The sequence below is a fragment of the Chamaea fasciata genome, unplaced genomic scaffold (genome assembly GCF_029207755.1).
Source record: "Chamaea fasciata isolate MVZ Bird 193981 ecotype frontalis unplaced genomic scaffold, bChaFas1.0.hap1 SCAF_1, whole genome shotgun sequence".
In the NCBI taxonomy this organism is placed as follows: Eukaryota; Metazoa; Chordata; class Aves; order Passeriformes; family Sylviidae; genus Chamaea; species Chamaea fasciata.
Window position 1 is genome coordinate 140,440,529 of NW_027094086.1, and position 23,720 is coordinate 140,464,248.

A 23,720-nucleotide genomic window follows, 5' to 3' on the forward strand; every position below is an offset into this window, starting at 1 on the left:
TCACAGGAAACTGAGTAAAAGCTGCTCTGCTTGCAACCATGGGCCTTTTGCAGCCTGGCTTAATTGACCAGGTGTTTAACTGAGAGAAAAACCTTTGTAAAAGCTGCTTTAGAGTCAATACAGACCAAGAAGCTTTATTGGCAGAAAACCTTACCAGAGACGGGTCTGTGAACGTGAGCCTGTTTTTGGAAGGTCTGTTATATGGGTTCTCCCATTAGAATGGGTTTGCCTTGTTAGGACTGTGCCAGCTGTGTGAGCTCTCACACAGGCAGCTGTCAGTTGTGCTTGGTGACTGGTCTCAAAGAACAGAGGGACCTTTGTCCTTCTCTTGAAGATTTATGTAGCATTTAGGTCCAAACATATGGTGGCATTAGTCTGAAGAGGTCTGTAGCTAGGAAAACTTCACATTACCTTGGCTATTTTTCTTAAAAAAAAAAGGAAAAAAAAAGAAAAAAAAAAAAAAAGGAAAAAAAAAGTAAGAAAAAGAATAGTGGCTCACTGTCAGGCACCAAGTTCCCTTAAGCCCCAGTTAGTGCACAGCAGAAACCAGAGTCCCATCTGTCAAACACCCACTGATGGACATGAGGATGGAGAACTTGTGGGTGTTTTTCTGAGAGTGAATGCTTCCTCTTGGCTGCCAGTGCTGTGTAAAGATGGAAGCTTAACAGCCCACAGATCTGGTGGGCATCCAAATCTGGTTCCTGGCCCAGGCTGAACCCCTGTTGCCTTCCTTCTCCCCTCTGCCACAAGATATTGGTGAGCTGGTGTTGGGTTTTTGGATAGGATAAGAGGCTTCCGCACTAAATACCAGGGCTAGGACAGTTCTCAGACAATGTCTGAAAATGCTGTGCTCAGGTATAAGACCTTCATTCCTGATTGTTTTTTGCTCTTTAGTAGTACTTAGCAAGCGGAGTTACCAGAGATATTGTTTCAGGAAACCTTAGGTTGAATCATGCTACTATTTTATTTGAACATATTTGCTGCTCTCTAGAGGAGCTGATGGAACTTGCATGATTTAAGGATATGTGGTTATGTACTTTAAGTGGTCCTAAAATTTGGATAAATGAAGAAATCTTCAAAAAGGAGGAAACCCAAAGTAAACAATAGCCTCTCTAAAATTTTATCAGAAAATGAAGCAGCAGCAAAATAAAATTGAAAGTAAAGAACAGAGAACTTAATATACCACAAAGAGGTAGAAGAAAGCATGTGAGGGGACTGCCAAAAGAGAAGATACTAAAATAACACCTTTTCAATAAATTATGATTATACTGAATAAATTATTATTATACCAATCAAAGGCCTTGTCAAGAATAACACTCTCCCCTCCAAATCCTTAGCAGACAATGTGCAGAGTGCTTTTAAGGGGTCAAAGAGGTCAGAGCAGTGGCTAAGAAGAAATCTCCCTATGGAACAATCAAATCTATACATTGTGCCAGCTTGCACAAAGACATGAGAGAGCCCAGAAAAAATGTAAAACTTGACGAAACAGCAATTAAAAAACCCATCAGCAAGAAAATACTGATACCTTACAACAGAGGTGATAAAAATAATCACCAGCCTCTCTTGGGAGGGTTTAGCTCACGGTTAAGACACCTTCACTTTGTCACAGAGCCGTGAGGTTGGTGTCCATAATCCCACTACTCTTTAAAGAGATCTGGTCAAATCCAGATCTGGGCTGCCATAAGTTGCCCAGAAAGGGATCCCACGTTATTAGAGCTGCCAGAGGGTAACTGAGATATTCACCTGTGTCTTTCAGACATGATAGCAAATTACAGGAGACCCATGCTCATTTGGAGAGGCAGGTAGAGGCTGGACAGGAATCTCCAGGATCATCTGGAGCCCATGTCTGAGCAACTGAATTGAGGCCCACAAGGTACTCAGAGTCCAGATTCTGCTTCCACGACCTACTGACTACCTTTCTAACACTCTATTGACTACAATAAGAGTTCATACAATGCTTTACCTTAAAAAAGTCCCCATGCTGAGATACCTACCTGTATTTACATGTCCTAGTCTTGAACTGAACCTCAGCCTTCACCTAAACTTGGCACTCGGAGGGAGGCAGGTGGAGGGAGGAGGAAAAAAAAGAAGAAAGTATGAAAATGTTGAGAAATATTTAAGCAGTGATAACAGCTAGAGAAGTACTACTATGGAGGATGTTACCTTTCAACAAATATGATACTGGTTTTTATTCAACAAAAGAGACACAGAAAACTAACCCTGAAGAATAGTATTGCTGCTGACCTGGAATAGCACACGATGCCAAACATTTTCACAGTAGAATTATTTAGAAAGAGAGCAAAAAAGACAAAAATCACACCGGTCATACCATTCATAGATTTCAAAAAGACATCTTGCAAGGCGTCACCACAACACTCCAAAATGTTGCCAAAAGAAAAGTTGACACTAGAGTCTGACTTTCACAAGTACAGTCAATATAGCCACGTGGTCGTACACTGAGCTCTTTGAACTCTCACATGTGTTGTTGCTACAGACTTAGCTGAGAGAAGTACATGAAAGAAGTGTTGTATTTCCAGAGGAATATGGTCGGAAATGAAAATACACAGCTGGAGCAATGCTTCTATAGAAACGAAAAGATTGTCCAGTGTTGACAGAGACAGATGATCTCTTACAATTAGGAAAGCACAATTGCATCAGAATCTGCCACTTCAGCCATTACTTCAAAATACAAGACATTTAGAGGTAGACACATTTTATTTTAGGAAACATTACATAAAATGTTCTGCCCTATGTTAGTGACCACTGACTGGAAACAAAAAATGGCAGGTGTTTCTTAAAGTAATGCTCTTACTTTTCTCAAAGACTGAATATAAAATCACTTAATGTAAAACAACTTATCACTTTCCTCTCAAGAGGCTGAAATTATCTATGTAAGACCTTATAGCAAAACTTTCCATAATGCAGTTGAGATGAAACCAACAGACAGTCCATAAAAGTTGCTGCATGCACATCATTTACTTTCAGCTTCCACAGATAGTTCTCTGTTGGCTTTTGGACCTTACAGAAAAGTCTATCCAGAATAATTTTCCAGTAACTTCTTTTAAGACATGTAGAAATAAACAATTTTAAAAAATATTCTTGTCTATTCTATTCTCCCAGAAGGAATTATGTTTGAAAGCACTGTGTAAATTAATGGGTTAAATTCTAATTCAGAAAAGCACTCTTGTTCAGGAAAACATTTATGCACAAGCTTACTTTAAGTATCTTATAAAATCTCATTGAAATCAATAGGACTTTGGCATTCACTTAAATAGTCCTTACCACCCTACATGCTTATGATCCACTTCTATTCAAGAAAGCAATCAAGCACAAGTTTCTGAATCAGGATCTAAAGGTATTCTGTGAAAACCATTTCTATTCCAAGCTCTACTAATAAATTAGGTTTTTTGTGATTTTGCTTTTTTTTTCATTAAGAATGTATAACGTGAATGTGCTTTGCTTCATTTTAAGCTGCAAAGGCCCATTTTATGTACTGCTTGTTAAATCAGATTCTAATGATTCTTTCCCTCATGCAAATCTTTCCTCTCATTCATGGATTGTATTTAAATTCCGCTCAGCTTGTATTCATGATGCCTTGTCAGTGATTTGCATTGCTCTGATGCGTTTGCCCTGGTTGCACCCCTCACTCACTTTGGCTTGAGAACATAGAAGCCATAAATAACTCTTTAGCTGCTAAAAACAACACACACAATTCTTGAACACTAATGAGCTCGAGGATGGCAGCAATGAAGCTCCGTGTGGGTCTCCGTGGTTTCCTGATCCGGCTATTCCTAATGCCCTGCTCTGTGTCCTGGAAAACTTAGATTTTAGTACTTGTTATAGCAAAATATTTCTTCCCTAGAGTTTTGCGAAAAAGTAACTTCAGTTTAAAACCCACAATGATAAATGCGCTTTCCATCCCACAGGTTTGGAGAGAGAAAGTTGTGCATGTCCCTGCGGAGCAGCTGCAGCTCCGGATGGCAGCAATGTACAGAACACACAGTGCCCAAAGCTGCATGGTCTGCACGAGAAACATTTCCCTTTCCTTCCCTAAAAGTCAGATTTAATTCTGTTCTCTCCCTACATCTGGACAGAAAGGCAAAGCAAGTAATTTGTTTCCTAAGCCAGATGGCTACATTTTCCGATTGACACTGAAAGAGAGCATTTAGATTTCAACCACTGAGAAATGATGAAGGTATCATGTCTCCAAACACATTTTGAATCAAGTCTGTTCACAGCATGAAAAGTATTCTTTCTAATTTCAGAAGATGTGAAAATGAGACATTCTGGTTGTAAGTTTATTTTTGGAAAAAAGTCAAGTAGAAAAAAATAATTTGAGACTAACTCTTCTTTGTGAAGAATGTCACATAAAATTATCAACGACAGACGTTTGGAGGAAAGGACTTCTAACTAATGCATTTAATGCATACCTGAAAGCATCTAACAAGTCATGGGATAAAGAACCCTTTCTAAAATGCAACATATTAAAGAAGTCAGATAGTGTTCAAGAGAAAAAGCCCAGCTTTCTCCTTTATAATACATTAGGCATCTACAGGAATGTGGCCACATCTCTCTGACGAAATTTCTGTTTTCTTGGAAAGCGGGATTTTAAGAAAAAGCGTCTTAGTTCTATATTCCGCTCTGCTTGTTGCAGCGAGGGTGAGCCGTGCCCGGAGGGTGCCAGCAGCGGTGTGTGCAGGCTCAGCGCCGGGAGCGGGGGCTGGCATCTCCCCTCCGCGGCCCCGCCGCGCTCTGCGGAGGGGAGAAGCTCCGGAAAGGGCGGCAAAGCGGGCGGCCCGCGGGAGCAGGAGCGGCGCAAGGAGCCGGCGCTGGAATTCCCGCTCTCCCCGGCGGAGGGCGCTGCGGGATGGCCGCGCCGGGGCCGCCCGCAGCCGCTGTGCCTGCGCAGCCCCTTGCGGCCGCAGCCCCTCCGCCCGCCGCAGTCCTTGACCGGAACTGGCAACCCCAGAATTGCTGTAAACCTTCTTTTCCGCACCTGCCTGCCGTAGGGAATGGGAGCAATGAGGAATTTTCCTCCGGTCTTGTACGAGCCGATTTCGCCTCAGTCCTGCAGCATCCATGGCCCGATGGGGCTCGGGCAGGTTTGGAGCGTGCCCGGCAAACCCGGACACTCCGGGCACGGGGCTGTGGCCTTTGGGGACACCGCTGGGGAGGGCATCGGAGTGAGAAAGTGCTCATTAAATGGAGCTGTTCTGAGGACACAGAGCAGAGTCAGGAAATCCAGGTTTTTCTCCTAGACTTGCATTAAAGTGTCATTAGGCTGGGTATTATTACTGCAATTTCTGCCTCACAAGAAGAAATTTTACTATTAATTCACGAGTGAATGTAAAGTGTTTTGAGATCACAGATAAGAGACTAGCAGGAGTGAAGACGTGTTATCTCAGCCTTCAAAAAGCTTGGTTCAGCATTTGACCTTAGGTACTAGTTTCTGAGGTGATTTGACTATCCTTAGTCACCTCAGATTATTGCTCCACATTTTAATACCAGACACTAGTTATTTCCATACCACCATAGCATTTATGATGTGTGATCCTTTCTGCTGAACTAGTGAAATTCATATACCTGATTACAGTAATGATGGGCAGTTATAAAAGCTTAAATAAATAGAGCTGTCTGAAGATTTCTAATTGAGTTCTCTTAAAGGCTGCCTAGAACTCATCATGACCGCATGCTGGGAGCCTGCCTTGTTTAATGTTTTTTTTTCTTTGGACTGACATTTTCAGATCTCTTTATTCTTCTTAGTCTCATCCTACTGTTTTCAGGGTGACCTTTGTTGCCCAGCCTCTTTAATTCTAGGGAGATTTGTGCTATCTTTCCCATACCATCCAGTTTAAGTACGAGAGGGAACGTGGCCAGGATGGGTAATTGCTTTTCACTCACTTCCCTGTTGGGCCAGAAGCTGCAGTGACCACGGTGTGTGGGAGTGGAAGTGTGTGCCTGGAGAAACACAGGCTGTGTGGCTCTGGAATGGGGTGCAGGAGCAGGGCATGCTACAGGCAGGTTGTAACAGGCACTTTGGAGACTGGCTGTGATTCCACAAGCTGGTTTGGCTGGTCCACACTGAGCTTTCCTCCAGTATGATCTTGACTGCAGGTGAGTTTTCACTCCAGAAGCATCTTTTGTAATTTTTCAGTGTATGGTATCGCTAGTTCTCTCTTCCCTCACATTAGGTGGCCTGTCTAACCCATGTAAAATATCATGTTTTTATTGGTTAAGAAGGTTACCTTACTGTGCAGGCTAGGTTTGGCTTTTGCACTGCATGTAGTGCTTGTGACACAAGTGTGTTGAGCACAGTCACTGGGATCAAGAAATGGTCTTGCATTGAATTTTCATATTTCAAAGTAGAACTGGGATTCTCCCGAGGTCTTTCTTTCTCAGCTAGAGATTCCTTTTTAAATTTGGGCATTCTGCCTTGTCTCCCAGTACTATTTTCCTCTTGTAAAAAAACGTTGCTGCTTTCTTCTACAAGCCACTTTCAGGTATCTAGAGATGTGTCCTCCTGAGGGAACCTGGAAAAAGCCCAGGCTCTGAAGCTGGGGTGAAGAACACTCTGGGTAGTATGTGCACAGAGGCACCCCTGCCTCCAGTTTTTCTACCCCACCTGGGACACCTTTAAGGACATTTGAAGAAGTGTTTAATGGGTGAGCACCCCAATACTTTAAATATTGTGTAAGAGGGTAGAAACACTCCTTGTGTGCCAGTCTCAGCCTTCATAGCCTTCCCAGAAAGCCTGGCCACATTTGTATTATTACAATATACGAGAATTTCCTAATTCCTCCCTTTCTCAAAGCCCCTTCCCAACCAAATGATTGATTATCAAAGCTTCAGGAAAGCTTCTCCTGCACAGGGGAAACTTTGGAGCACACTTCCAGCTAGCTCCCAGGAACTGAGCAGCAGGGCTCAGGGGCTGTGTGGTGTCCCTGATGAGGCTCTGCAGCACACCTGCACTGTTCTGCCTCCTTTTAAGAGGCCCACCAGAAGCTAGGATAGCTCTCTGGGAGGCTGCAGGGGTTTTCATTTTTTTGCAGCAGGAGAAGAAAGATCGGTATGATTTCCTTTCTGAAGCAGGAGCATGCAAAGCAAGGAGGGTTCTTGGGGGGGGTGAGGGGGGCGTGGGGGAAAGAGCTCTCTAAAGGAATCTCGCTTATCAGAGAAGAAAAAAAAATATCCCAAACTCTGTTTTTCTGCTAACTTGGTCACTCCCCTGAACAGAGCCGTTTGGTCTTTCTGTGGGAGACTCTCAGTTGTCGTTACCCAGCCCCCCAAACGCCGCCATACAAGTTGTGCTGTGGGTGACAGTAAAGCTTTCCCTTAGCTCTCCAGAGCCAGCGTGTGTGGGTGCTGTCCCTGCCCATGGATGACCCTATGCCAGCAGGGATGCTGATGGCACTCCTGCTCTGCAGGCAAGGGCTTGGGCTATTTTCAGTAGCTCTCTGGCAAATTTACAGAGAAGGCAGTTTATAATCAGATCTTGAAAATTAACACGTCACTTCTATCACCTCACCAATACTTTCAGGATCTTCATAGCAAATTTAACCTTCAAGTTTGATAAAAGGCATTCTAATAATGGGAAGTTCATTGTAGCTGTAGATTTTTATTTTTGGTGTACCTAAATGCCTTGCTGTTGTTTCTGATTGTTTTTCCCTATCTACAAATTTTATGTTGATTCACAAAAATCTGCACTTCTAAGTTAGGTTCTTTAGCTCCATTTCCCCAGGCTTGTGTTTCTAGTGATTTTAATTTTGCCACATTTTCATTTGGTTAACTTCTGCATTATTACTCAGTCACTTCCAAAGTGGGCATCTTGTTTACCTGGCTAACTCTGACACTCCTTTTTTTAGTTCACCTGTAGCACCTCTTGGCTCATTCAGAGTAGGATAAGCCATAGGGCTTACTTATTTCTTTTACAAGAAATGCTTTTATCTCAGTGTTAGCAACCTGCACCAGCAGCCTGCGAGAGACTTGTCTAAACAAATTCTCAGAGAAGAATTGTGACTGTACCTCTCCTCTGTCTTCCCTGCTAGAACCTGGCGGAGGGGAAGGAACTCAGATTTTTATTTGCAGAACTGATTCTGCTATGTGGGTCTCCCACAGCAGGAAGACCTGACAGCAGGAAAAAGTGCCATGTTGATTTACATGTCTCAAAAACCTTAAAAAAAATTTTTCCGGCAATATAGAAAAATAGTATGGCCTTTTCAACGTACAGCTTTGTCAATATTCTGATGCTGGTCAGTTGGTGCAGAAACAGGTACCATGTGTAAATCCCAGTGGAATTTCCTTTGCATTTAAGAAGTTAAAATTATTTTTCCCATCAAGGAGTTAGGAGCATTTTAAATTACTCCTTTTCATGTTCCTGGCAACTTTGTAGAAGTGGAGTCTATTAAGTTGGGAGATCTTTGAAAGGGACACCAATAATCAAGTCAGTGTTCAATGAAACAAGGTTTTTCCCACAAATCCTGACTGATATCTGTGTCATTAGTAGGGTAGCTGCCCATCTCTTATCATGATTGGCAGGTTAATAAGGGACCTGGGGCTATCTTTTCACTGCTAGCACACAACCTAACCAATTGCTTTTAAATGATTGCTAATTTGACAGAATATAAGCAGAAGATGTAAAAATATCTGGAGTAATGTCTAATGCAGTTTTTAATCCTGATATTCTGAGTGCTCTCATTTAGAAAACATATTAGAATGTTAGTTAATAGATTTTAAATTTTTTTTTGGACACTCAGTTTTTAAAGAAAATCTTGTAGTCGTTCTTTGGTTCAATTAGGACCAAAAGAGAAGGGAGTTTTGTAATGCAATTGTCCTGTAAAGGAAAATGTTTTAAATTGGGGAGATTATGTGAGCAGACCACCTGTAGGGCATTCATAGCTCTTTTCTATAATGCTCCAAGCCATGCCTTGCTGCCTGCAGTCTGGCTAACAATGCAGGGAAAAGCTGTTTAAAAGGCTGTTCTCCCTTTTCCCTCTGGTGTTCACTAACTGTTACAAGTCTTCCTCTTAAAAAAAAAAAAAAAAAAAAAAAAAAGTCCCATGTCCCTTTAATTGAAGAACTTTAAGGCTCCATGGTGGCCAATTGGTCTGCAACAAGAGGAACCAGGCAGCAGGGAAAGAAACTTCAGACTATACATCACGTTTGGTGAAGAGAAAAGATCAAAGTTTTCCCAAACTCAAAAGAAACCAAGTTCCCTACAGATTAACCCTATTCATTTAGCTCCTCTTAAAGGAATGATGTTCTGAGCCACTGGGCAGACAGGTAAAAAGTTCAACAATTGCCAAAGCATTCTTCTGTTAATTCAACAGCCTTCTGCTCAAATAAATTAGCTTACTCCTGACAGAAGAACAATACCTTTTCTCTTGAAAAAGGACCATATTTGATATACAAAAGTTAAGATGTTAGTTTAATCTGTTAAGAAGAGATTGATCTAACAAATCTCAACTCACTGTTCCACCACAGTACATGATCTATGAATTTAAAACATTAACCTTTTACACTTCAGTATGCATCCCAGGAAAGGTAGGTGCTTACAGAAGTGTAGACAACAGATATGAGAGGCGGGTGTGCACATTCCTAAAATAACACCCGTTTTAAAAGGATGCTTAACATGCCATGGGAGATGACTCTTTTGTAAAGGCTCAGTTTAAAGACACCGTCATCTTTCAAAAAAGGAAAGAAGTATGGTAGGGCACCTCCCAGTTTTGGCAACCCCTTTTTTAGAACAACTTATTATATGACTTGTTACCTTCTGTCTACATATCTCACTTCTTTAACAGGTAATGACTGGAGCATGAATGTAGGTCATAGTTTATGGAACTACCTAAAGATACAGCAGCTGGAATAACCAGGGCGGGAGTAGCGGAAAAGCTTGAAAAAGTAATTTATCAAAAGTCATTTTATTGACAAAATAGAATACTCATATTTGCTCTTACAGGGGTAGCCTCTAAACTTTTTTACAAAAAAATTTACAGACTGTATAGCTTTGGATATATACATATTTTACACATCTGTACAAGGTAACAAATAATTATATAAATACATCCTTTAATGTAGGAAACCCGTATTTAGCTGGGGTGTATAATTAAGACATGTTTTGATTCAGTCAATATTGTAAGGCATTTGCCTGGTCATCCACATCCCAAAAACCTGCAGTCCCCAGCAGACTCCCACCTCAGGATGGGGGGTAGGAAGACCCTCCCTCCCATGAGTAAAGAGCTGCTGTTAGTCCAGAGTGACTCAGAAGCTGCTGTGCCTTGCCCTCTGCAAGACACGGGTGAGCCTCTACCCTCCTCTGCCAGTAAAATAATAAGCTGGCTCCTTGAAGTACATGCTCCCTGCATATGAATGGAGGGGAAGGAGGAGGGGGTTGGAGCCTGGGGCCTCTGCCAGCTGCATTGTTCTATACAAGCTGTGGCTAATAAGGACCATTAGGGGTTCATTAATGGCACCAAACAGTGAGGGGGCATTTTAGGCAGGCCAGTGTCCCTCATTCCATAACCTTTGGCCTCTTTCCCCCTCCTCACACTTGAGACAGGGGCATCTGCTTGGGATAGGAGACAGAGCTGGCGGTGCCTGATCTCCACGTCAGGCCGGTGCTGACATCGCTGTAGAGTGAGCCACCACCTCCGGCCCCAAGTCCTCCTGCCGTGGTGATTACTGCCTGTCCACCTGCACCTGCCCCTGTGCTCCCAGCCACGGCAGCACCTTTGCTGGCCCAGCAGCAGCGAGTGCAGAGGGCCCTCCAGGACTCGAGGGTCTTGCCAGACCAGACCCAGACACCGGAGGTGATGCCCACCACCAGGCACATGAAGTACTTGAGCATGAAGACGGCATAGTCAGGGCGGCGGGCCTGGTCAGGCTGCTGGTCGCGCAGGCAGGGGCAGTTGTGCGTGGCCTCCCAGCGGGGCCGGTTGTGCTGCTCGTAGAAGAGGCAGGCAACCACGCTGGCAGCTGGCACAGTGTAGAGCACAGTGAAGAGTCCCAGGCGTATCATCAGCTTCTCCAGCTTGTGGGTCTTGGTGGGGCCACCCTGCTGCTTGATGACGCTGCGGATACGGAAGAGCGAGACGAAGCCAGCTAGCAGGAACATGGAGCCGATGGCCAAGTAGATGAGCAGTGGTGCCAGCACGAAGCCCCGTAGGTTCTCCAGGCTCTGGTTGCCCACGTAGCAGATGCCAGCCACGGGGTCCCCGTCCACAGAACTGAGTGCCAGCACAGCGATGGACTTGACGCTGGGGAGCAGCCAGGCGGCCAGGTGGAAATACTGTGCGTAGCCGGCGATGGCCTCGTTGCCCCACTTCATGCCCGCAGCCAGGAACCAGGTGAGGGAGAGGATGACCCACCAGATGGAGCTGGCCATGCCGAAGAAGTAGACGAGCAGGAAGACCACGGTGCACAGCGCCGGGCCGGTGCTCTCGTACCGCACGTGCTCGGCCACCGCCAGCTCCGGCTGCAGCTCGGCCGCGCCGCCCGCCGCGCCGCGCCCCCCCGCCGCCGCCGCCCCCGCCGCCGCGCCGCCGCCGGCCCCCGCCGCCCCGGCCCCCGCGCCGCCCGCGCCCGCCCCGCCGCTGCACGCCACCTTCTCGTGCCCCGCCACCAGCCGCACCAGGTAGCCCAGGGACACGAAGAGGTAGCAGGCGGCCAGGAAGATGATGGGGCGCTCGGGGTACTTGAAGCGCTCCATGTCGATGAGGAAGGTGGAGACGGTGGCGAAGGTGGAGAGGAAGCAGAGCACGGACCAGAGCCCGATCCAGAAGGCGGTGAAGGCGCGCTCGTCGGGGCTGAAGTAGGGGTTGTGGCAGGGCAGGGCGCAGTTGGCGATCTGCCCCGTCTTGACGCGGTTGTAGAGCGGGTGCCGCTCGCTGGACACCGACACCATGGGCGCCCGGCACTGGCAGCCCGGCTCGCAGGGCGGCGGCGGCCGCGGCTTGCGCGGGGCCTCGGCCGGAGGGGCGGCGGCGGGGGGCGCCTTGGCGGGGATGCCGGGCTTGGAGCCGCGGAGCGGGGGCTTGGCGGGCGGCGGCGCGGCCGTGGTGAGGTCCGTGCGGTTGTAGTCCATGCAGAGCGTGTCCGGGCTGCCCTGCTCCGGGAGGCGGTCGCAGCGCATCCTGTCGGGCCAGGCGAAGCCGTACTGGCGCATGAGCGGGGCGCAGCCGGCCTTGGCCCGCTCGCAGACGCTGCGGCAGGGCGGCAGCGGCTTCTTGTAGTCCTCCAGGCAGATTGGGGTGTACATGCTGCAGAGGAAGAAGCGCAGGTCGCTGGAGCACTGGATCTCCACCAGCGGCCAGAACTGGTGCACCTCCAGCCCGGCCTCGTCCTGCGTGTCGTGGTTGAACTGGTTGGGCATGTAGGTGTAGTTGTAGCCGATGCCCTTGCAGAGGGGCACGGTGATCTCTTGGCACGACAGCTCCTTTGCCGAGGAAGAGGAGGAGGAGGACGCGGCGGCGGCGGCCGAGGCGGCGGCGCAGCCGGCGCGCTGCAGCAGGGACAGGGCGGCGAGCAGCGAGGTGATTTCCAACAGGTAACTCCACTCCATGCTCGGCGGCGCGCGGGCGGCGGCCCCGGCTCCTCTCCCGTCCCGCTCAGCAGCCGCGGGGAGCACGGCGCCACAGCACCCCCCCGCCCCGGCTACCCCCGGGGGGGCGGAGGGCGGCCCCCTCCGTGCCGGTCGCAGGTGAGAGGTCTCGCAGCCCCCGCCGGACTCCGTCGTCCGCGGGCACCCGGTGAGGGGGAGCCCCCACTCGGCACCGGAGGATGGGGCTCGGCTCACGGGAGGCCCCTCAGCCGCCGTCGCATCGCTCCCCGCGGGGTCGGTTTCTCAGGGGGAGGCGCAGCTCCTCTCGCCGCTGCTCCAGCGCCGGCCGGGCACGGGCTGGCGGCGGCAGAGAAGTTTCGCCGTCAGCCCCCGGGCGGCGCGGTGAAGAAGGCTGAGACGTCCCGGGGACCAGGCGGTGCCGGGCTCCCACCGCCCCGAGCGGGCGGGCAGCGGTGGCGCTGGAGCTGGGGCGGCCGGAGCGGCTCCTTCTGCCGCCCGCCCGAGCGCACGGTTCCGCGGGGACCGCCGGTCCTCGCCCTGCGCTGGGTCCCTCTCCGGCTGCCGGGCGTCCCGGCCGCGATCGCGCCACCTGAGCCGCGGGTCGAGCGCGGCAGCGCCTCCGCCAACTTCTCGCTCTCCGGCCCTGGCAGCGGCGCTCCGGCCGCCGCGCTCTCATGAATATTTATAGCGAGAGCCGCCAGGCCCCGCCCCTGCCGCTTCGTCCGCCTATCAACCGCGCCCGGGCGGGACGCGGGGGGCGGGCCCCGGGGCTCGTTAAGGTGGAGCCGGTGCCGGACAGTGGCCGTGTTGCTGGGTCGGAGCGGCTGCGGGGACGTGGCGATGTGTGTTCGGCCTCTGCCCGCGCGGAGATGCGCGGTTCTGCACCGCGGTGCGCGGGCTGCAGCAGCCAGGCACCGGCCCGGGTTAGGCAGGGGACCTTTGTTTCCCTGCAAGGGCTCCAGGCCAAGTCGCAGTCACCGCACCAGCAGTTTAAGTAGCGGTCGGGGCTGTCTCGAAATGGGTTTCCTATCATCTCCTCGTTGCCCGCGGGATTCGCCGCCCGTGCCGGTGTGCGCGCTGCTCCATCCCCGCCGTCCTGCCCCTTGCACGTGTTGGTGACGGGGGTGGGATGGCGGCGAAGCCGGGGGTCTCGGCAGCAGCACCGCGGCCGACACCCGGCCCCGCTGCCCCGGCTGCCCGCGCCCGCGGCCCCAGCGCTGGATGCTCTGCCCGGGGTCGGGGTCGCGACGTGTGACGGGTGACACGGGGACCCCCGAGGCGCGGACAGCCGCGGGTCACGGCGCTCGCCGGGCGTGCTCAGGCGGTGCCCTGTGTGCACCCCGGCCGGCACCGGGAGCACCCGGTGGGACGGCGGGGAGCAGCCCCGCGCCCCGGCAGGTGGACGCTCGGTTCCCCCCCGGCCAAGGACACGGGCGTGGCTCCGCGGCCGGCGCTGGGCTCACACCGCCCGCACCGCGGCCGCCGCCGGCCCCTGACCCACAGCCCAGGGGCAGCGCCAGGAGGCCGGTCCTGGCACGGCCGCGGCTCCCCGGCGCCCGCGCCAGCCCGGCGCCGCGGCGGTGACTCGCCGAGGAGCCGCCTGCAGCCGCCCAGAGCGGCGGGTCCCGCCCGGGCCGGCAGAGGAGCCATCAGCGGCTGGATGCCCGCTCGGCCGCCGCCGCCCCGCGCCGCGGGGCTCCCCCGCCCTCCACTCCCGGGGGCCGCGGGGCGGCCGCGAGAGGAGTCGCCACTTTTCTCCGCCCGCGGCGGGGAGGGGGCGGGCGGGAGTTGCGGCGGCCCCGCCGTGGCCAGACCACCTTAAGGGGAGCGGCGGCGGGCGCGGGCTGCGAGCGCGGCGGGGCCGTCCCGGGGGGTTGTCGCGCTCCCGGGACGGGGCGTTTGTTTGTTAATTGAGGCGCTGCTGCGCCTGGCGCTCGCGCGGCGCTCCCGCTGCGGCCCTAATCACCGGAACCGCGGGAACGCGGCGGGGCCCGTCTGCCGGCGGCGGGAATCGTGTGATTCGCGGGGAGTCACACGGAGAGAAGCGGGGCCGGGGGGGAGCGAGCCCGCCGCGGGGGGCGGTGCGGGGCGCCCGAGGAGGAAATGGAACGCGTGAGGCCAAACAAGGAACAATCCCCGGGTTGTTGGCTGAGCCAACAGGCTCCTGTCGCCGGGTCTGTCGCCGTGCGAGGAACGCGCGGATTACCCCGTTAGGAGGAAATGGGCGATGATGGGGCGATAAACTCGCCCGCTGTGTAATCACAATTGATTTGCAATTGACCGAGCGCCGCTCCCGACCCCGGGTCGCACGGGACTGGGAAGCTCTCGGAGGCCGTGGCTGCGCTCCTCCGCGTGTTCGAGCTGTGGCGTCGGCCCCGCTATAACACCCGCGGTGCTGTTTCTGACCAAAATCAGAACTTTTCCAAAAGTAGCAGGTGGTTATTTTTGCGCTAATTTAGTTAACAGCATTGTGAAAAGTGTTACGAGATCGCACAATGCCCGGTGAAAAAAGTCTGGCACAGGAGTCAGTGACCGATAGAGGTTTAAAAAGTCCCCCGTCCTGGACGCGATGCTCCATTTTAAGAAGTGACTCTTTCGCTGGTGGCTGCTTGAAGCGCACCTTATTTAAAAATCTCTATAGACTGTAAAACTGAGGGAGTGTAGTCGGGGAGCCGGGCGAGTCTGTAAATTACCACTCTGTCAGGGTTCCTCTTGCCTGTTACAAAGTACCTTTTTATGCTGAGCTTAAACTCTACACTACAGAGACAGCAGATGTGAGGTGATGGCTTCCAAAAGCAACACAGATGCTGTAAAATTTCCATTGCTATATTTCAGCGAGGAAGCTCAGGAGACATGCTGAATGCTGCAGTTTAGAATTACACTATAACTCTCCTAGAAATAAGAGAATACCAAGTTTCTCAACAGTACATTTGGCTTCATTTTTGCTGTCATTCATATGCTCTTGTTTTCTTACAGCGAGAAGAAGAGATGCAGCACAAAGATACTCTGTGTCTTGAAGCTGTTCAGTAATGACAGAATTGGTAATCTGGAACTTTATGGCAATTCAGTAATGACTGCATATCCAAATTCCCTAGTTAGACCATGGTAATTTTTTAAATTGTCTTTCAGGTATATAAAAGAGCACAGCTGTGAGGCTGCTTTGCTTTATGTGGCTGAAAAGCAGCCTGGTTAGCTCAAGACTGTGGAATCAGAGCCCATTGTGTGTTCCTCATACTTGGAGACTTCCCTGAAGTCCCTAGAAGTCCTGTGATGAAGGAATGAAGGGTCAAGTCTTTAAACTGGTTTGTGTGTTTATTCCAGAAAATTCAGCAGCTGCTTTTTCTGAAAAGCTGAACTTTGCTATAGCAATGCAGAATACTTTAGAGCACTTTTTTTTCCCCCTGGGATTTCAAAACAGATGTCCAGTCATCAAATAATGCAGAAATATGAAGCTGGCAAGAATGTTACAGATATAACTTTTTACAAAGTTACAGATTTACAAGATTTGACTTGTTGTCAAATCTAGTCACTTTGTGACTGCTTTTTGTCACTACAGATCTTTGTTGCCACAGATAATCACACCTCTTTAATTCAAACAGTTAAGTTTGGAACTGGCCTCTGTAACATAGCTTAATTCTTCTGTGCATCTGAGGCTTTGCATTTGGGATTATATGGCTCCCACCAAACCACGTAATGGTAACTACAGGGCATTTTAGTTCAAAATAAGTAAATTTGCTCAATTTATTTTTATTTTTATTTTTATTTTTATTTTTATTTTTATTTTTATTTTTATTTTTATTTTGGTTTTGGTTTTGGTTTTGTTTTTATTTATTTATTTATTTTTTTAATTTTTACTGGAAATAAAAGTGCCACATGAAGTCTTGGATTTAACATGTTATATTTGTTTATGTAAAAATAGAGATATTTTGTTTATAAGATTGAAAAAAATTGCTTTTTAATTCCCACTGAATGTTCTCCAGTAAATTTTAGTGTGGCATTGACTGCATTGGATAGGTCACTGAATGGTGCTTTTATAAAAATGTTTGAAAAGAAGAACTTGGTCCATGGAAATTGTGCAAATAATCTTGTTAGAATGAAGCCTTGACTGAAGGCAGTAATTTCATGGATTAAACCCAGAAGGGCTGGCTAGGCTGATCTCCTTCCTATCACAGGCCACAGAGCTTTGTGCAGAGACCGTCTAAGCAAATGCTGGTTAGCTGCAAGACATAGGGGATTTTGCATGGACAATACATTGAACAACACCATGAAACTAGAAACTGTGGAACTTTTTGAGGACAGGATAAATAGGAGCAGGAAGAAAGAGTATTTTTACAGGCCATTTAGTAAACACAGTGAGGCAGAGTTGTTGTATCTTGCTATGTTCAGCTTTTCCCTAAAAAGTTCCAATTAAAAGCAAAGGAAACTGTTTTTTATTTTTTTGTGTTAGTTTTGTTTTGTTTTCTCCAGTCTATCCTTTTCTCTCACATGCCACATGGTCTAGAACTGAGCAACATGATGGGACGTCCAAGTATGGGAAGGAACTGACTGATTTGTACTTCTGCAAGTCCGAAGAGCACAAAATATAAACAAAAATCTAGTGCTGTGAAACTTGAAGAAAAATTGGGATAGGAGAATACAGTGCACACATCTGTCTTAGAGTTTGATATTTTTCCTTTAACAAAAATAAATAAATAAATGGCGTTCATACATCTTCTGAGTCAGCCTGTACTTTATTGTGATTCATGAGAACTTTTTGTAGGCAAGAACAATGTTCTTCTTACATTTTTTCAGGCATGTCAGATCTGATTGGGGAGATGTTGTTCAGTGAGATACAAGAGAGACTTCAGGCAACAAGAAAATAGGCTGAATACAATGTACTGCAATAGCTACTCCAGGAGTGAAGAGCAGGTGACAGAGGGGGAGAGGAAACTTCTGGAAAAGTACTTTGCTGTCCCTTTGCCATAAAGGATGATGACAAAGTGATTGATCAGTGCTGTGGTGTGAGGATTGCTTCGATGGTGAACTGCAGGTCGTGGCCCTGAATGTAGCTGGAGGATTTTCTGCTGAGCATAGGAGCAGACTGTGGTTAGATTCCTTCCTGAGGCTGCTTTGAGTGCATGGACTTCATTAGAGAAGGAGTATGAGCAGCAGAATGAGTGTAAGGAGTCGATGGGAATAGCAGTTTAGCATGAGAGCAGTATAAGATGAGCTCCTATTGAAGGGCTTTAGCCCTGTTCTCCCACACTGTGCAGTGGGTGATTGGGCTGCAAAGTATTGGCTCCCCCAGTGTAATTGTATATTGCTTCAATTCTCATTAGTGAAGCAATGCAGGAGGAAGGAATGCAAGAAAATACAGATTATAAAGATTGTGAAGGAAAATAAGTGTTCTTGAGGGCTTTTTCCATAATATTATTCCCCCCCCCCCCCCCCCCCCCATTATTTAGCAAGCTGCATTTATAATCCACTTGTGCTACAGACTATAATACCTCATGGTGTGATGTTTCACACATGATAAATCATGTGACTTTTGAAGGCAAAGTGTGCTGAATTAAATAGTGTGTTGATCCACTGTCACCCTATTTGGAAAATAACACAAACTTCATGCAGTTAAATTGCTAATCATAATGTATGTAAGGTATGTATGGACATAGTGAGTAGTGTTTTTTCCCTCTGATTACCCAGGCAACCATGAATTTACTTTTGAGCCACAAAAAGTTTTGGGCTAGAACATTAGTATGTAAATGCACTCCTGAATCTCAGGAAGGTTATGTGGATTCAGGTTGGCAAGGAGAGGTCTGGTCTCTGGGGGTTAATATGAGAGTATAAACTTGCACCACTCTCTTCTCAAAGTGAAAGCATGTCCAGGACTCTGGCACACCAGTGACTCCTGCAGTCATGTTTGTGATTCTGTCTCCATGCTCTGTCAAAATGTAATCAATGCTCATGTATGCTTGAATGGCACATTCACCATCACTACTCCCAATATGGGTTGGGAAGTCCATTTGGTCAGTCTTCAGTTTTGGAGACCTCCGTTTTAACAACTTGGGTATAAACCCCTTCAGAGCTTCTGGTAAATATTCACTGCTGTTGCATTGCCCCCTGCCTTACCCATCTGGGATGTGTCCATCTGGGATGGGCAGCTTCCAAATTACAGCTCCCACCTGGCCTTAAGATGGTATGACATTCAGGTATCTGGACTTCTGGGGGAATTAGGGGACTCTATCCATTAACTTGACCTCCTTGACTTTCTCAATCCATGTTTGGGTGATAGTAGATGGGTGAATAGCACATTTAACAACTCTGAGCATTGATACTGGCAGGGTGAAAGAAAGAGCCACAGCAGAGGAGGTGGGGAGTGCAGGGTTGTCTCTCGTGTCGGGGAAGTCAGAGTTGGGATGGCTCAGTGGCCACACTCACACAGCTGTGGGACTCCTTGCAAGAAATCCATCCCAGCCTGTGAGCAGCTCTGTGCCAGCTCATCCAGCCTGGTGGGTGCAGAGACAAGATTAAGCAGTGTAGTCCACTTAGAGCTAAGAACTTCTGCATAAGATACATGGAGACATTAGCTTGCTCATATGCCTTCTCACATGCTGTAAATTAAATGAGAAACTAAAGAGGTGATGTGCTTATGAGTAAGAAGTGAACTGAAGAAAAAATGACACTTTGTGTTGAAAGGCATCGGTAAGGCTAAAATCCAGATATAAGAAAGCAAAACTTTGTATAAGTGATTTGAAGAGAAACCTGTCATTAAATACTTGAACAGTATGAAGTTGGTCATAAATTCTGATGCTACTTTCTGCACCTTGGAGGTCAGTGAAACTGTAAGTTAAGGGAATAATGTTTTGCATATGTTTGAAGTAGACAGTTTTTAAGTTTCACTGTTTCTAATCCCAAATTTTGATGGATGCCCAGTAGTAATTTTAAAAATATTGAATGATAAAAAGCACACTGAAAAATTCTCACTGAAATTACTTATTGCCCAGGAGATAAAATTGAAATAACAGATGTATCTTTCATCACTGATTTTGAATATTTATTCTTTGTATTTCATTTATTCTAAACAATTTTTTTTTTTTATCTCCAGAGTTAGACACTTACTCATCTTTCACTGTACCAGTTTTGCTGGGACAACAGTGGTTGGTTATTCCAAATACGAGTAAGTACAGCAAGCTTGGGCTTGTACTAATTTTGATGAATAAATTTGCCTTGAGAATGACAAATTGCCTTAGCACTTTTCACTTTATGATATTAGACAGTCAAAGATGTTAACACTTTGTAGGGAATCAGCATTAGGCAGTATTTGAAACTGCTTATAGGGAGCTCTCAGGTGTCTGGTCTCAGCAGAAACTGCTAAAAACCTTTCTCTATTTTTATTTTAGTAAAAGAATGGTGTGATTGAAAAGCAAGGTGTTGAAAGGAATTTCACTGTAATAGCAAAATGTCCTTCCTTTCGTTTTACTCACTGAGTTCTAACATAAGGATATTTCTTTGCCAATTCCTTTGAATTTTCTTGATCCTTAGTTGGCATAATGACGGCAGGAATAGTCCTCTCTGTATGATGAGGGGAAAGAAAGAAGTATCCCACTGGCATGAGAGTTTCTGCAGTTGTCTTTTGTAGGTTCACAAGAGTGTTACAAAAGGTGCAGTTTTGATTGATTTCTTATCTTTTATTTATTTTCTGTATACAATTATTTTGTCATTGGGGTGAGGGGATGAAATTGTATGTCAGAGAACAGCCACAAGGGGAGAGAAATACTAGAAATTTAGCTGTAACATTTTTCCTGGTAGTATTAGTTGAGTGTTCTCTATCTTGGTCCGGTCAGGACCTGGTTTTGTATGAAAAGCTTTCAGTTCTTCCAGGGGATTGTGGGGTTCCAAGAAAAGGGATGATAATTGCCATGTTGGGATAGCTGATACTTTTTATTGTATTAGTCTAATTGGATTTATTCCTTCTGGTTTACTTTACTGAAATAGAGAACTCTGATAGGGAATAATAACAGGAGTATCTTATTTTCTTGCCACTTTGCTAATTTTGCGATACGTATTTTTGTATTACAATTTTCTTACTTAGTAAGTGTAGCCATTGTATACATCTTATCTTCATCTTTTGCTTTTGTAAAATAGGCTGGTTGGTCTTTTATAAATTAGGGCTCATAAATTAAGTTATTACATCCATTGAACTCTGTTTTACTTGGGTTTGGCTCCTTGGCTTTTGAACACTCCTGCTAACAGAACTGTGATGGAAAACTTGAAAATTTTACTGCTGTTTAATTTTTTTTTTTTCTGATTTGTGAGTGGATGGGTTTGCAAAGGTAATAGGTTTGAATCTGCAGGTTAATGAGTAAGAAAGACCTTTCTGGATCCATGAAATTTCTTGCATGAATTTTTGATTAAAAAATATGAAGCTTTTATCGTTTATTTTTTTGTCTTAATTTTACAGGAAACAACATTCTTTGACAGAATTCAGAGGCCTGGATGACTTTGTCTGAAAACTAAAACTTCTGGATTTGAAAAAATGTTACTGTAGCCCTCCTCTAACATTACAACCTGGATTCCTGCTGGCCCCGGTCTGCCAGGCTGAGGCTGCCTTCCACCTTTGACATTTTGCCACGATCTTTCCTCTTTGAAGGGAGTGCTGGAAGTGTGGAATCCCTCAAAGTGATCTGTCATCTGAATTCTCATTTAAATGGTAAGTCTAGCTGATAGAGATCTGCCACATAAAACAGGTAAGCTAGAGATACAATGAAATGCTACGCTAGCATTTCTTAATAACATACTATGTTTTCAATCAAAATATTTTTGTTGATAAGTTTGGCTTTTTGGTAAGAAAATATACTTGCAGAAGCACATATTTAGACATGCCAAAACCCCCCAAACAATCCAACCAGAAAGTGTTTTGCTGAAAGCCTCGTTTCCCATCAAAAATAGATGCAGTGGAAAATTTTCAAGCAGCCCTATATTTAACCTTCTTGGATCAGAATTTGGTTGTTGGACTGAGGGAGGCTTACAGAGTTTTTTAGCTGCTTTTGTTAGGGTGTCTGTTTTTTCACTCATGACATCTACCTTCTTTTCAAGCCATATTCAACCTTGTTATAACTCTTGCTATTGCAGCATTTTACTGTGTTCAGAATGCTAATTCCCACTGGACTCAACTTGCTTCGGTATGTGCAAACTCAGTTCTCAGTTTCTTCCAAAGGGGTGCATCAATTGTGCCTTATTTTTTTTTTTTTTTTTTTTTTTTTTTTTTTTTTTTGTGGGCTCTGTTTTAATAAGAAAATGTGAGTACTGTGTACTGACTGTGCACAAAACAGTATCATACAATACAATTCCTAGTTCTTTGCCTAGGGTAGCCTTGCTTTGGCATGTTGTGGATACAAAAGTTTATAGAAGTTTAAGGGATAATTGGATAAGTGAAAGAGAAAATCCTTTGGGGAAGATAAATAGATAAATTACATCAGTCTTAGGAATTTTTGAGTGGAATATAGCTGAAGTGCTAGAGAGTTATTCTGGGAAAATACTGTTTTTGATTTCTTTGCTCATGCTCTTTCACTCTGACTTATGACTGCTTTTGGAAGCAGGATACTGAGCTAAATGGACCTTTGGTCTGAATTGTCATAGCCGTCCTTGGATGCAGAGAAGTACACTGACAAATGAGTAAGTGTGGACTTTGGCCACCTGGAATTCAACAAAATTTATCGGAAATTAATTTTTTTTCATCGAGAAAAGTGCAGGCAAATCACTAAAATATATGAGCATAGGAATAGAGAATGTTGTCTGAATAGATTGCGATTCTGGAGTTTCAAGCATTCCGTTGATTTTATTTTTTTTAAGTAGGTTTTGCAGCTTCCATTTCTTCTTTGTTGCTTTCTGTAGAAGTAAGAATTTGCAACAACTGTGTCTTAAATACAACTGGAAACCTTTTTGTGTTTTCTTCCAAAGCTGATGGGTAGAACATCAGTGTGAGACTTCTGCAAAATTCCCTGGACCTTGTGTTATGACAAGAAGAGAAAACAAAGCAAATATTAAAAATTAGAGAGGAAAATTGTTAGTATAATCTGCATTAGCTTCAGTATGTGTTATGTTCTGTCATTAGTTCAGTGTCAGAATGCAGTTTGTAGCCAGAAGCTACCACCAACTGGGAACATGTGGCATTTTTTGAGCAAAAGTTGATTGTGATTTTTTATTGCTTGTTTTGAATTGTAACAGTTTTACAGAAATATCTTTCCAGATATTCTTAACTTTCGTGGTAGTTTAACTAAGTTCATGACTGCTGACTAATATTATGCTGTTTAAGTCTTCACAGACACTAATTATCAAATCTGTAAAGGAGCATACTCTTAGTAAAACAGCAGGTTTTTTTTTCTATATTTTTAATAAACTCTTCAGAATTTTTATGATTTCCTGAAAATAGATGTATTCAGTTTTACTCCTGTATACTTAAATTTACTTGGGTGTTGTATTGACCAAAATAGGTGGGGTCTCTTTTATTTCTTTTCCTAACACAGCAGACACTTTTCATTCAGATTTCTGTCAGCACGATTTTATTATAGTACATTGTTAGTACTGGAAGTTCCCTTTTATTAGTTTAGAACTATTTAAAATAAATATTTGAGAGAAAGTATAATAGCCAGACAACATTTAAAAGAAAGAAATAGTTTGAGAATTGTTGAGAAATAGATTCATCAACACAAACTGTGGCAGGAAGGACAACAGAGACAGGAAAGCACAGTATTGAAGCACAAGAGTTAGCTCATATGGTACCAGCTGCTCATGTGTGGAATCTGAATACTTTCTGAGGCACAGTGCTCAACAGTAAATTAGCATTTCTTAAAATAATCATTGTACAAGGAAGAAATTTTAGTACATTAGAATTCATGAGTTGGAAAAAGTAGAAAAAAATATGCCTGTTTTCCCAGAAAAGCAGTAAAAATATGTAAATTCTATTAAAATTAATTTAGAAATTCTGTGAAGTGAAAGAAGATATTGTAATCCTGTCTCTAAAGTGTGTCAAGAATAACAGAATAGTGCAACTTCTCTCACATAATTTGTATGCCTTAAATCAGAATTTTTATGATAATATCAAGAACTAGGAAGCAAATAGAGTTGCCAAATCTGTCCACTCTTGAAACTGGAAGAATTGAGGGGAGTAATTGAGTGCAAAATA

At 46.0% G+C, this 23,720-nt stretch overlaps 1 protein-coding gene across 1 annotated transcript; it reads right to left on the reverse strand.

The window, feature by feature from the left end:
* Positions 1-9,884: 9,884 nt before the first annotated feature.
* FZD8 (frizzled class receptor 8) lies at positions 9,885-13,198 on the reverse strand. The gene has a single exon (XM_066200359.1). It carries the CDS (start codon positions 12,554-12,556, stop codon positions 10,541-10,543), a length of 2,016 nt encoding a protein of 671 aa, XP_066056456.1. The 5' UTR covers positions 12,557-13,198; the 3' UTR covers positions 9,885-10,540.
* Between the last annotated feature and the right edge of the window lie 10,522 nt (positions 13,199-23,720).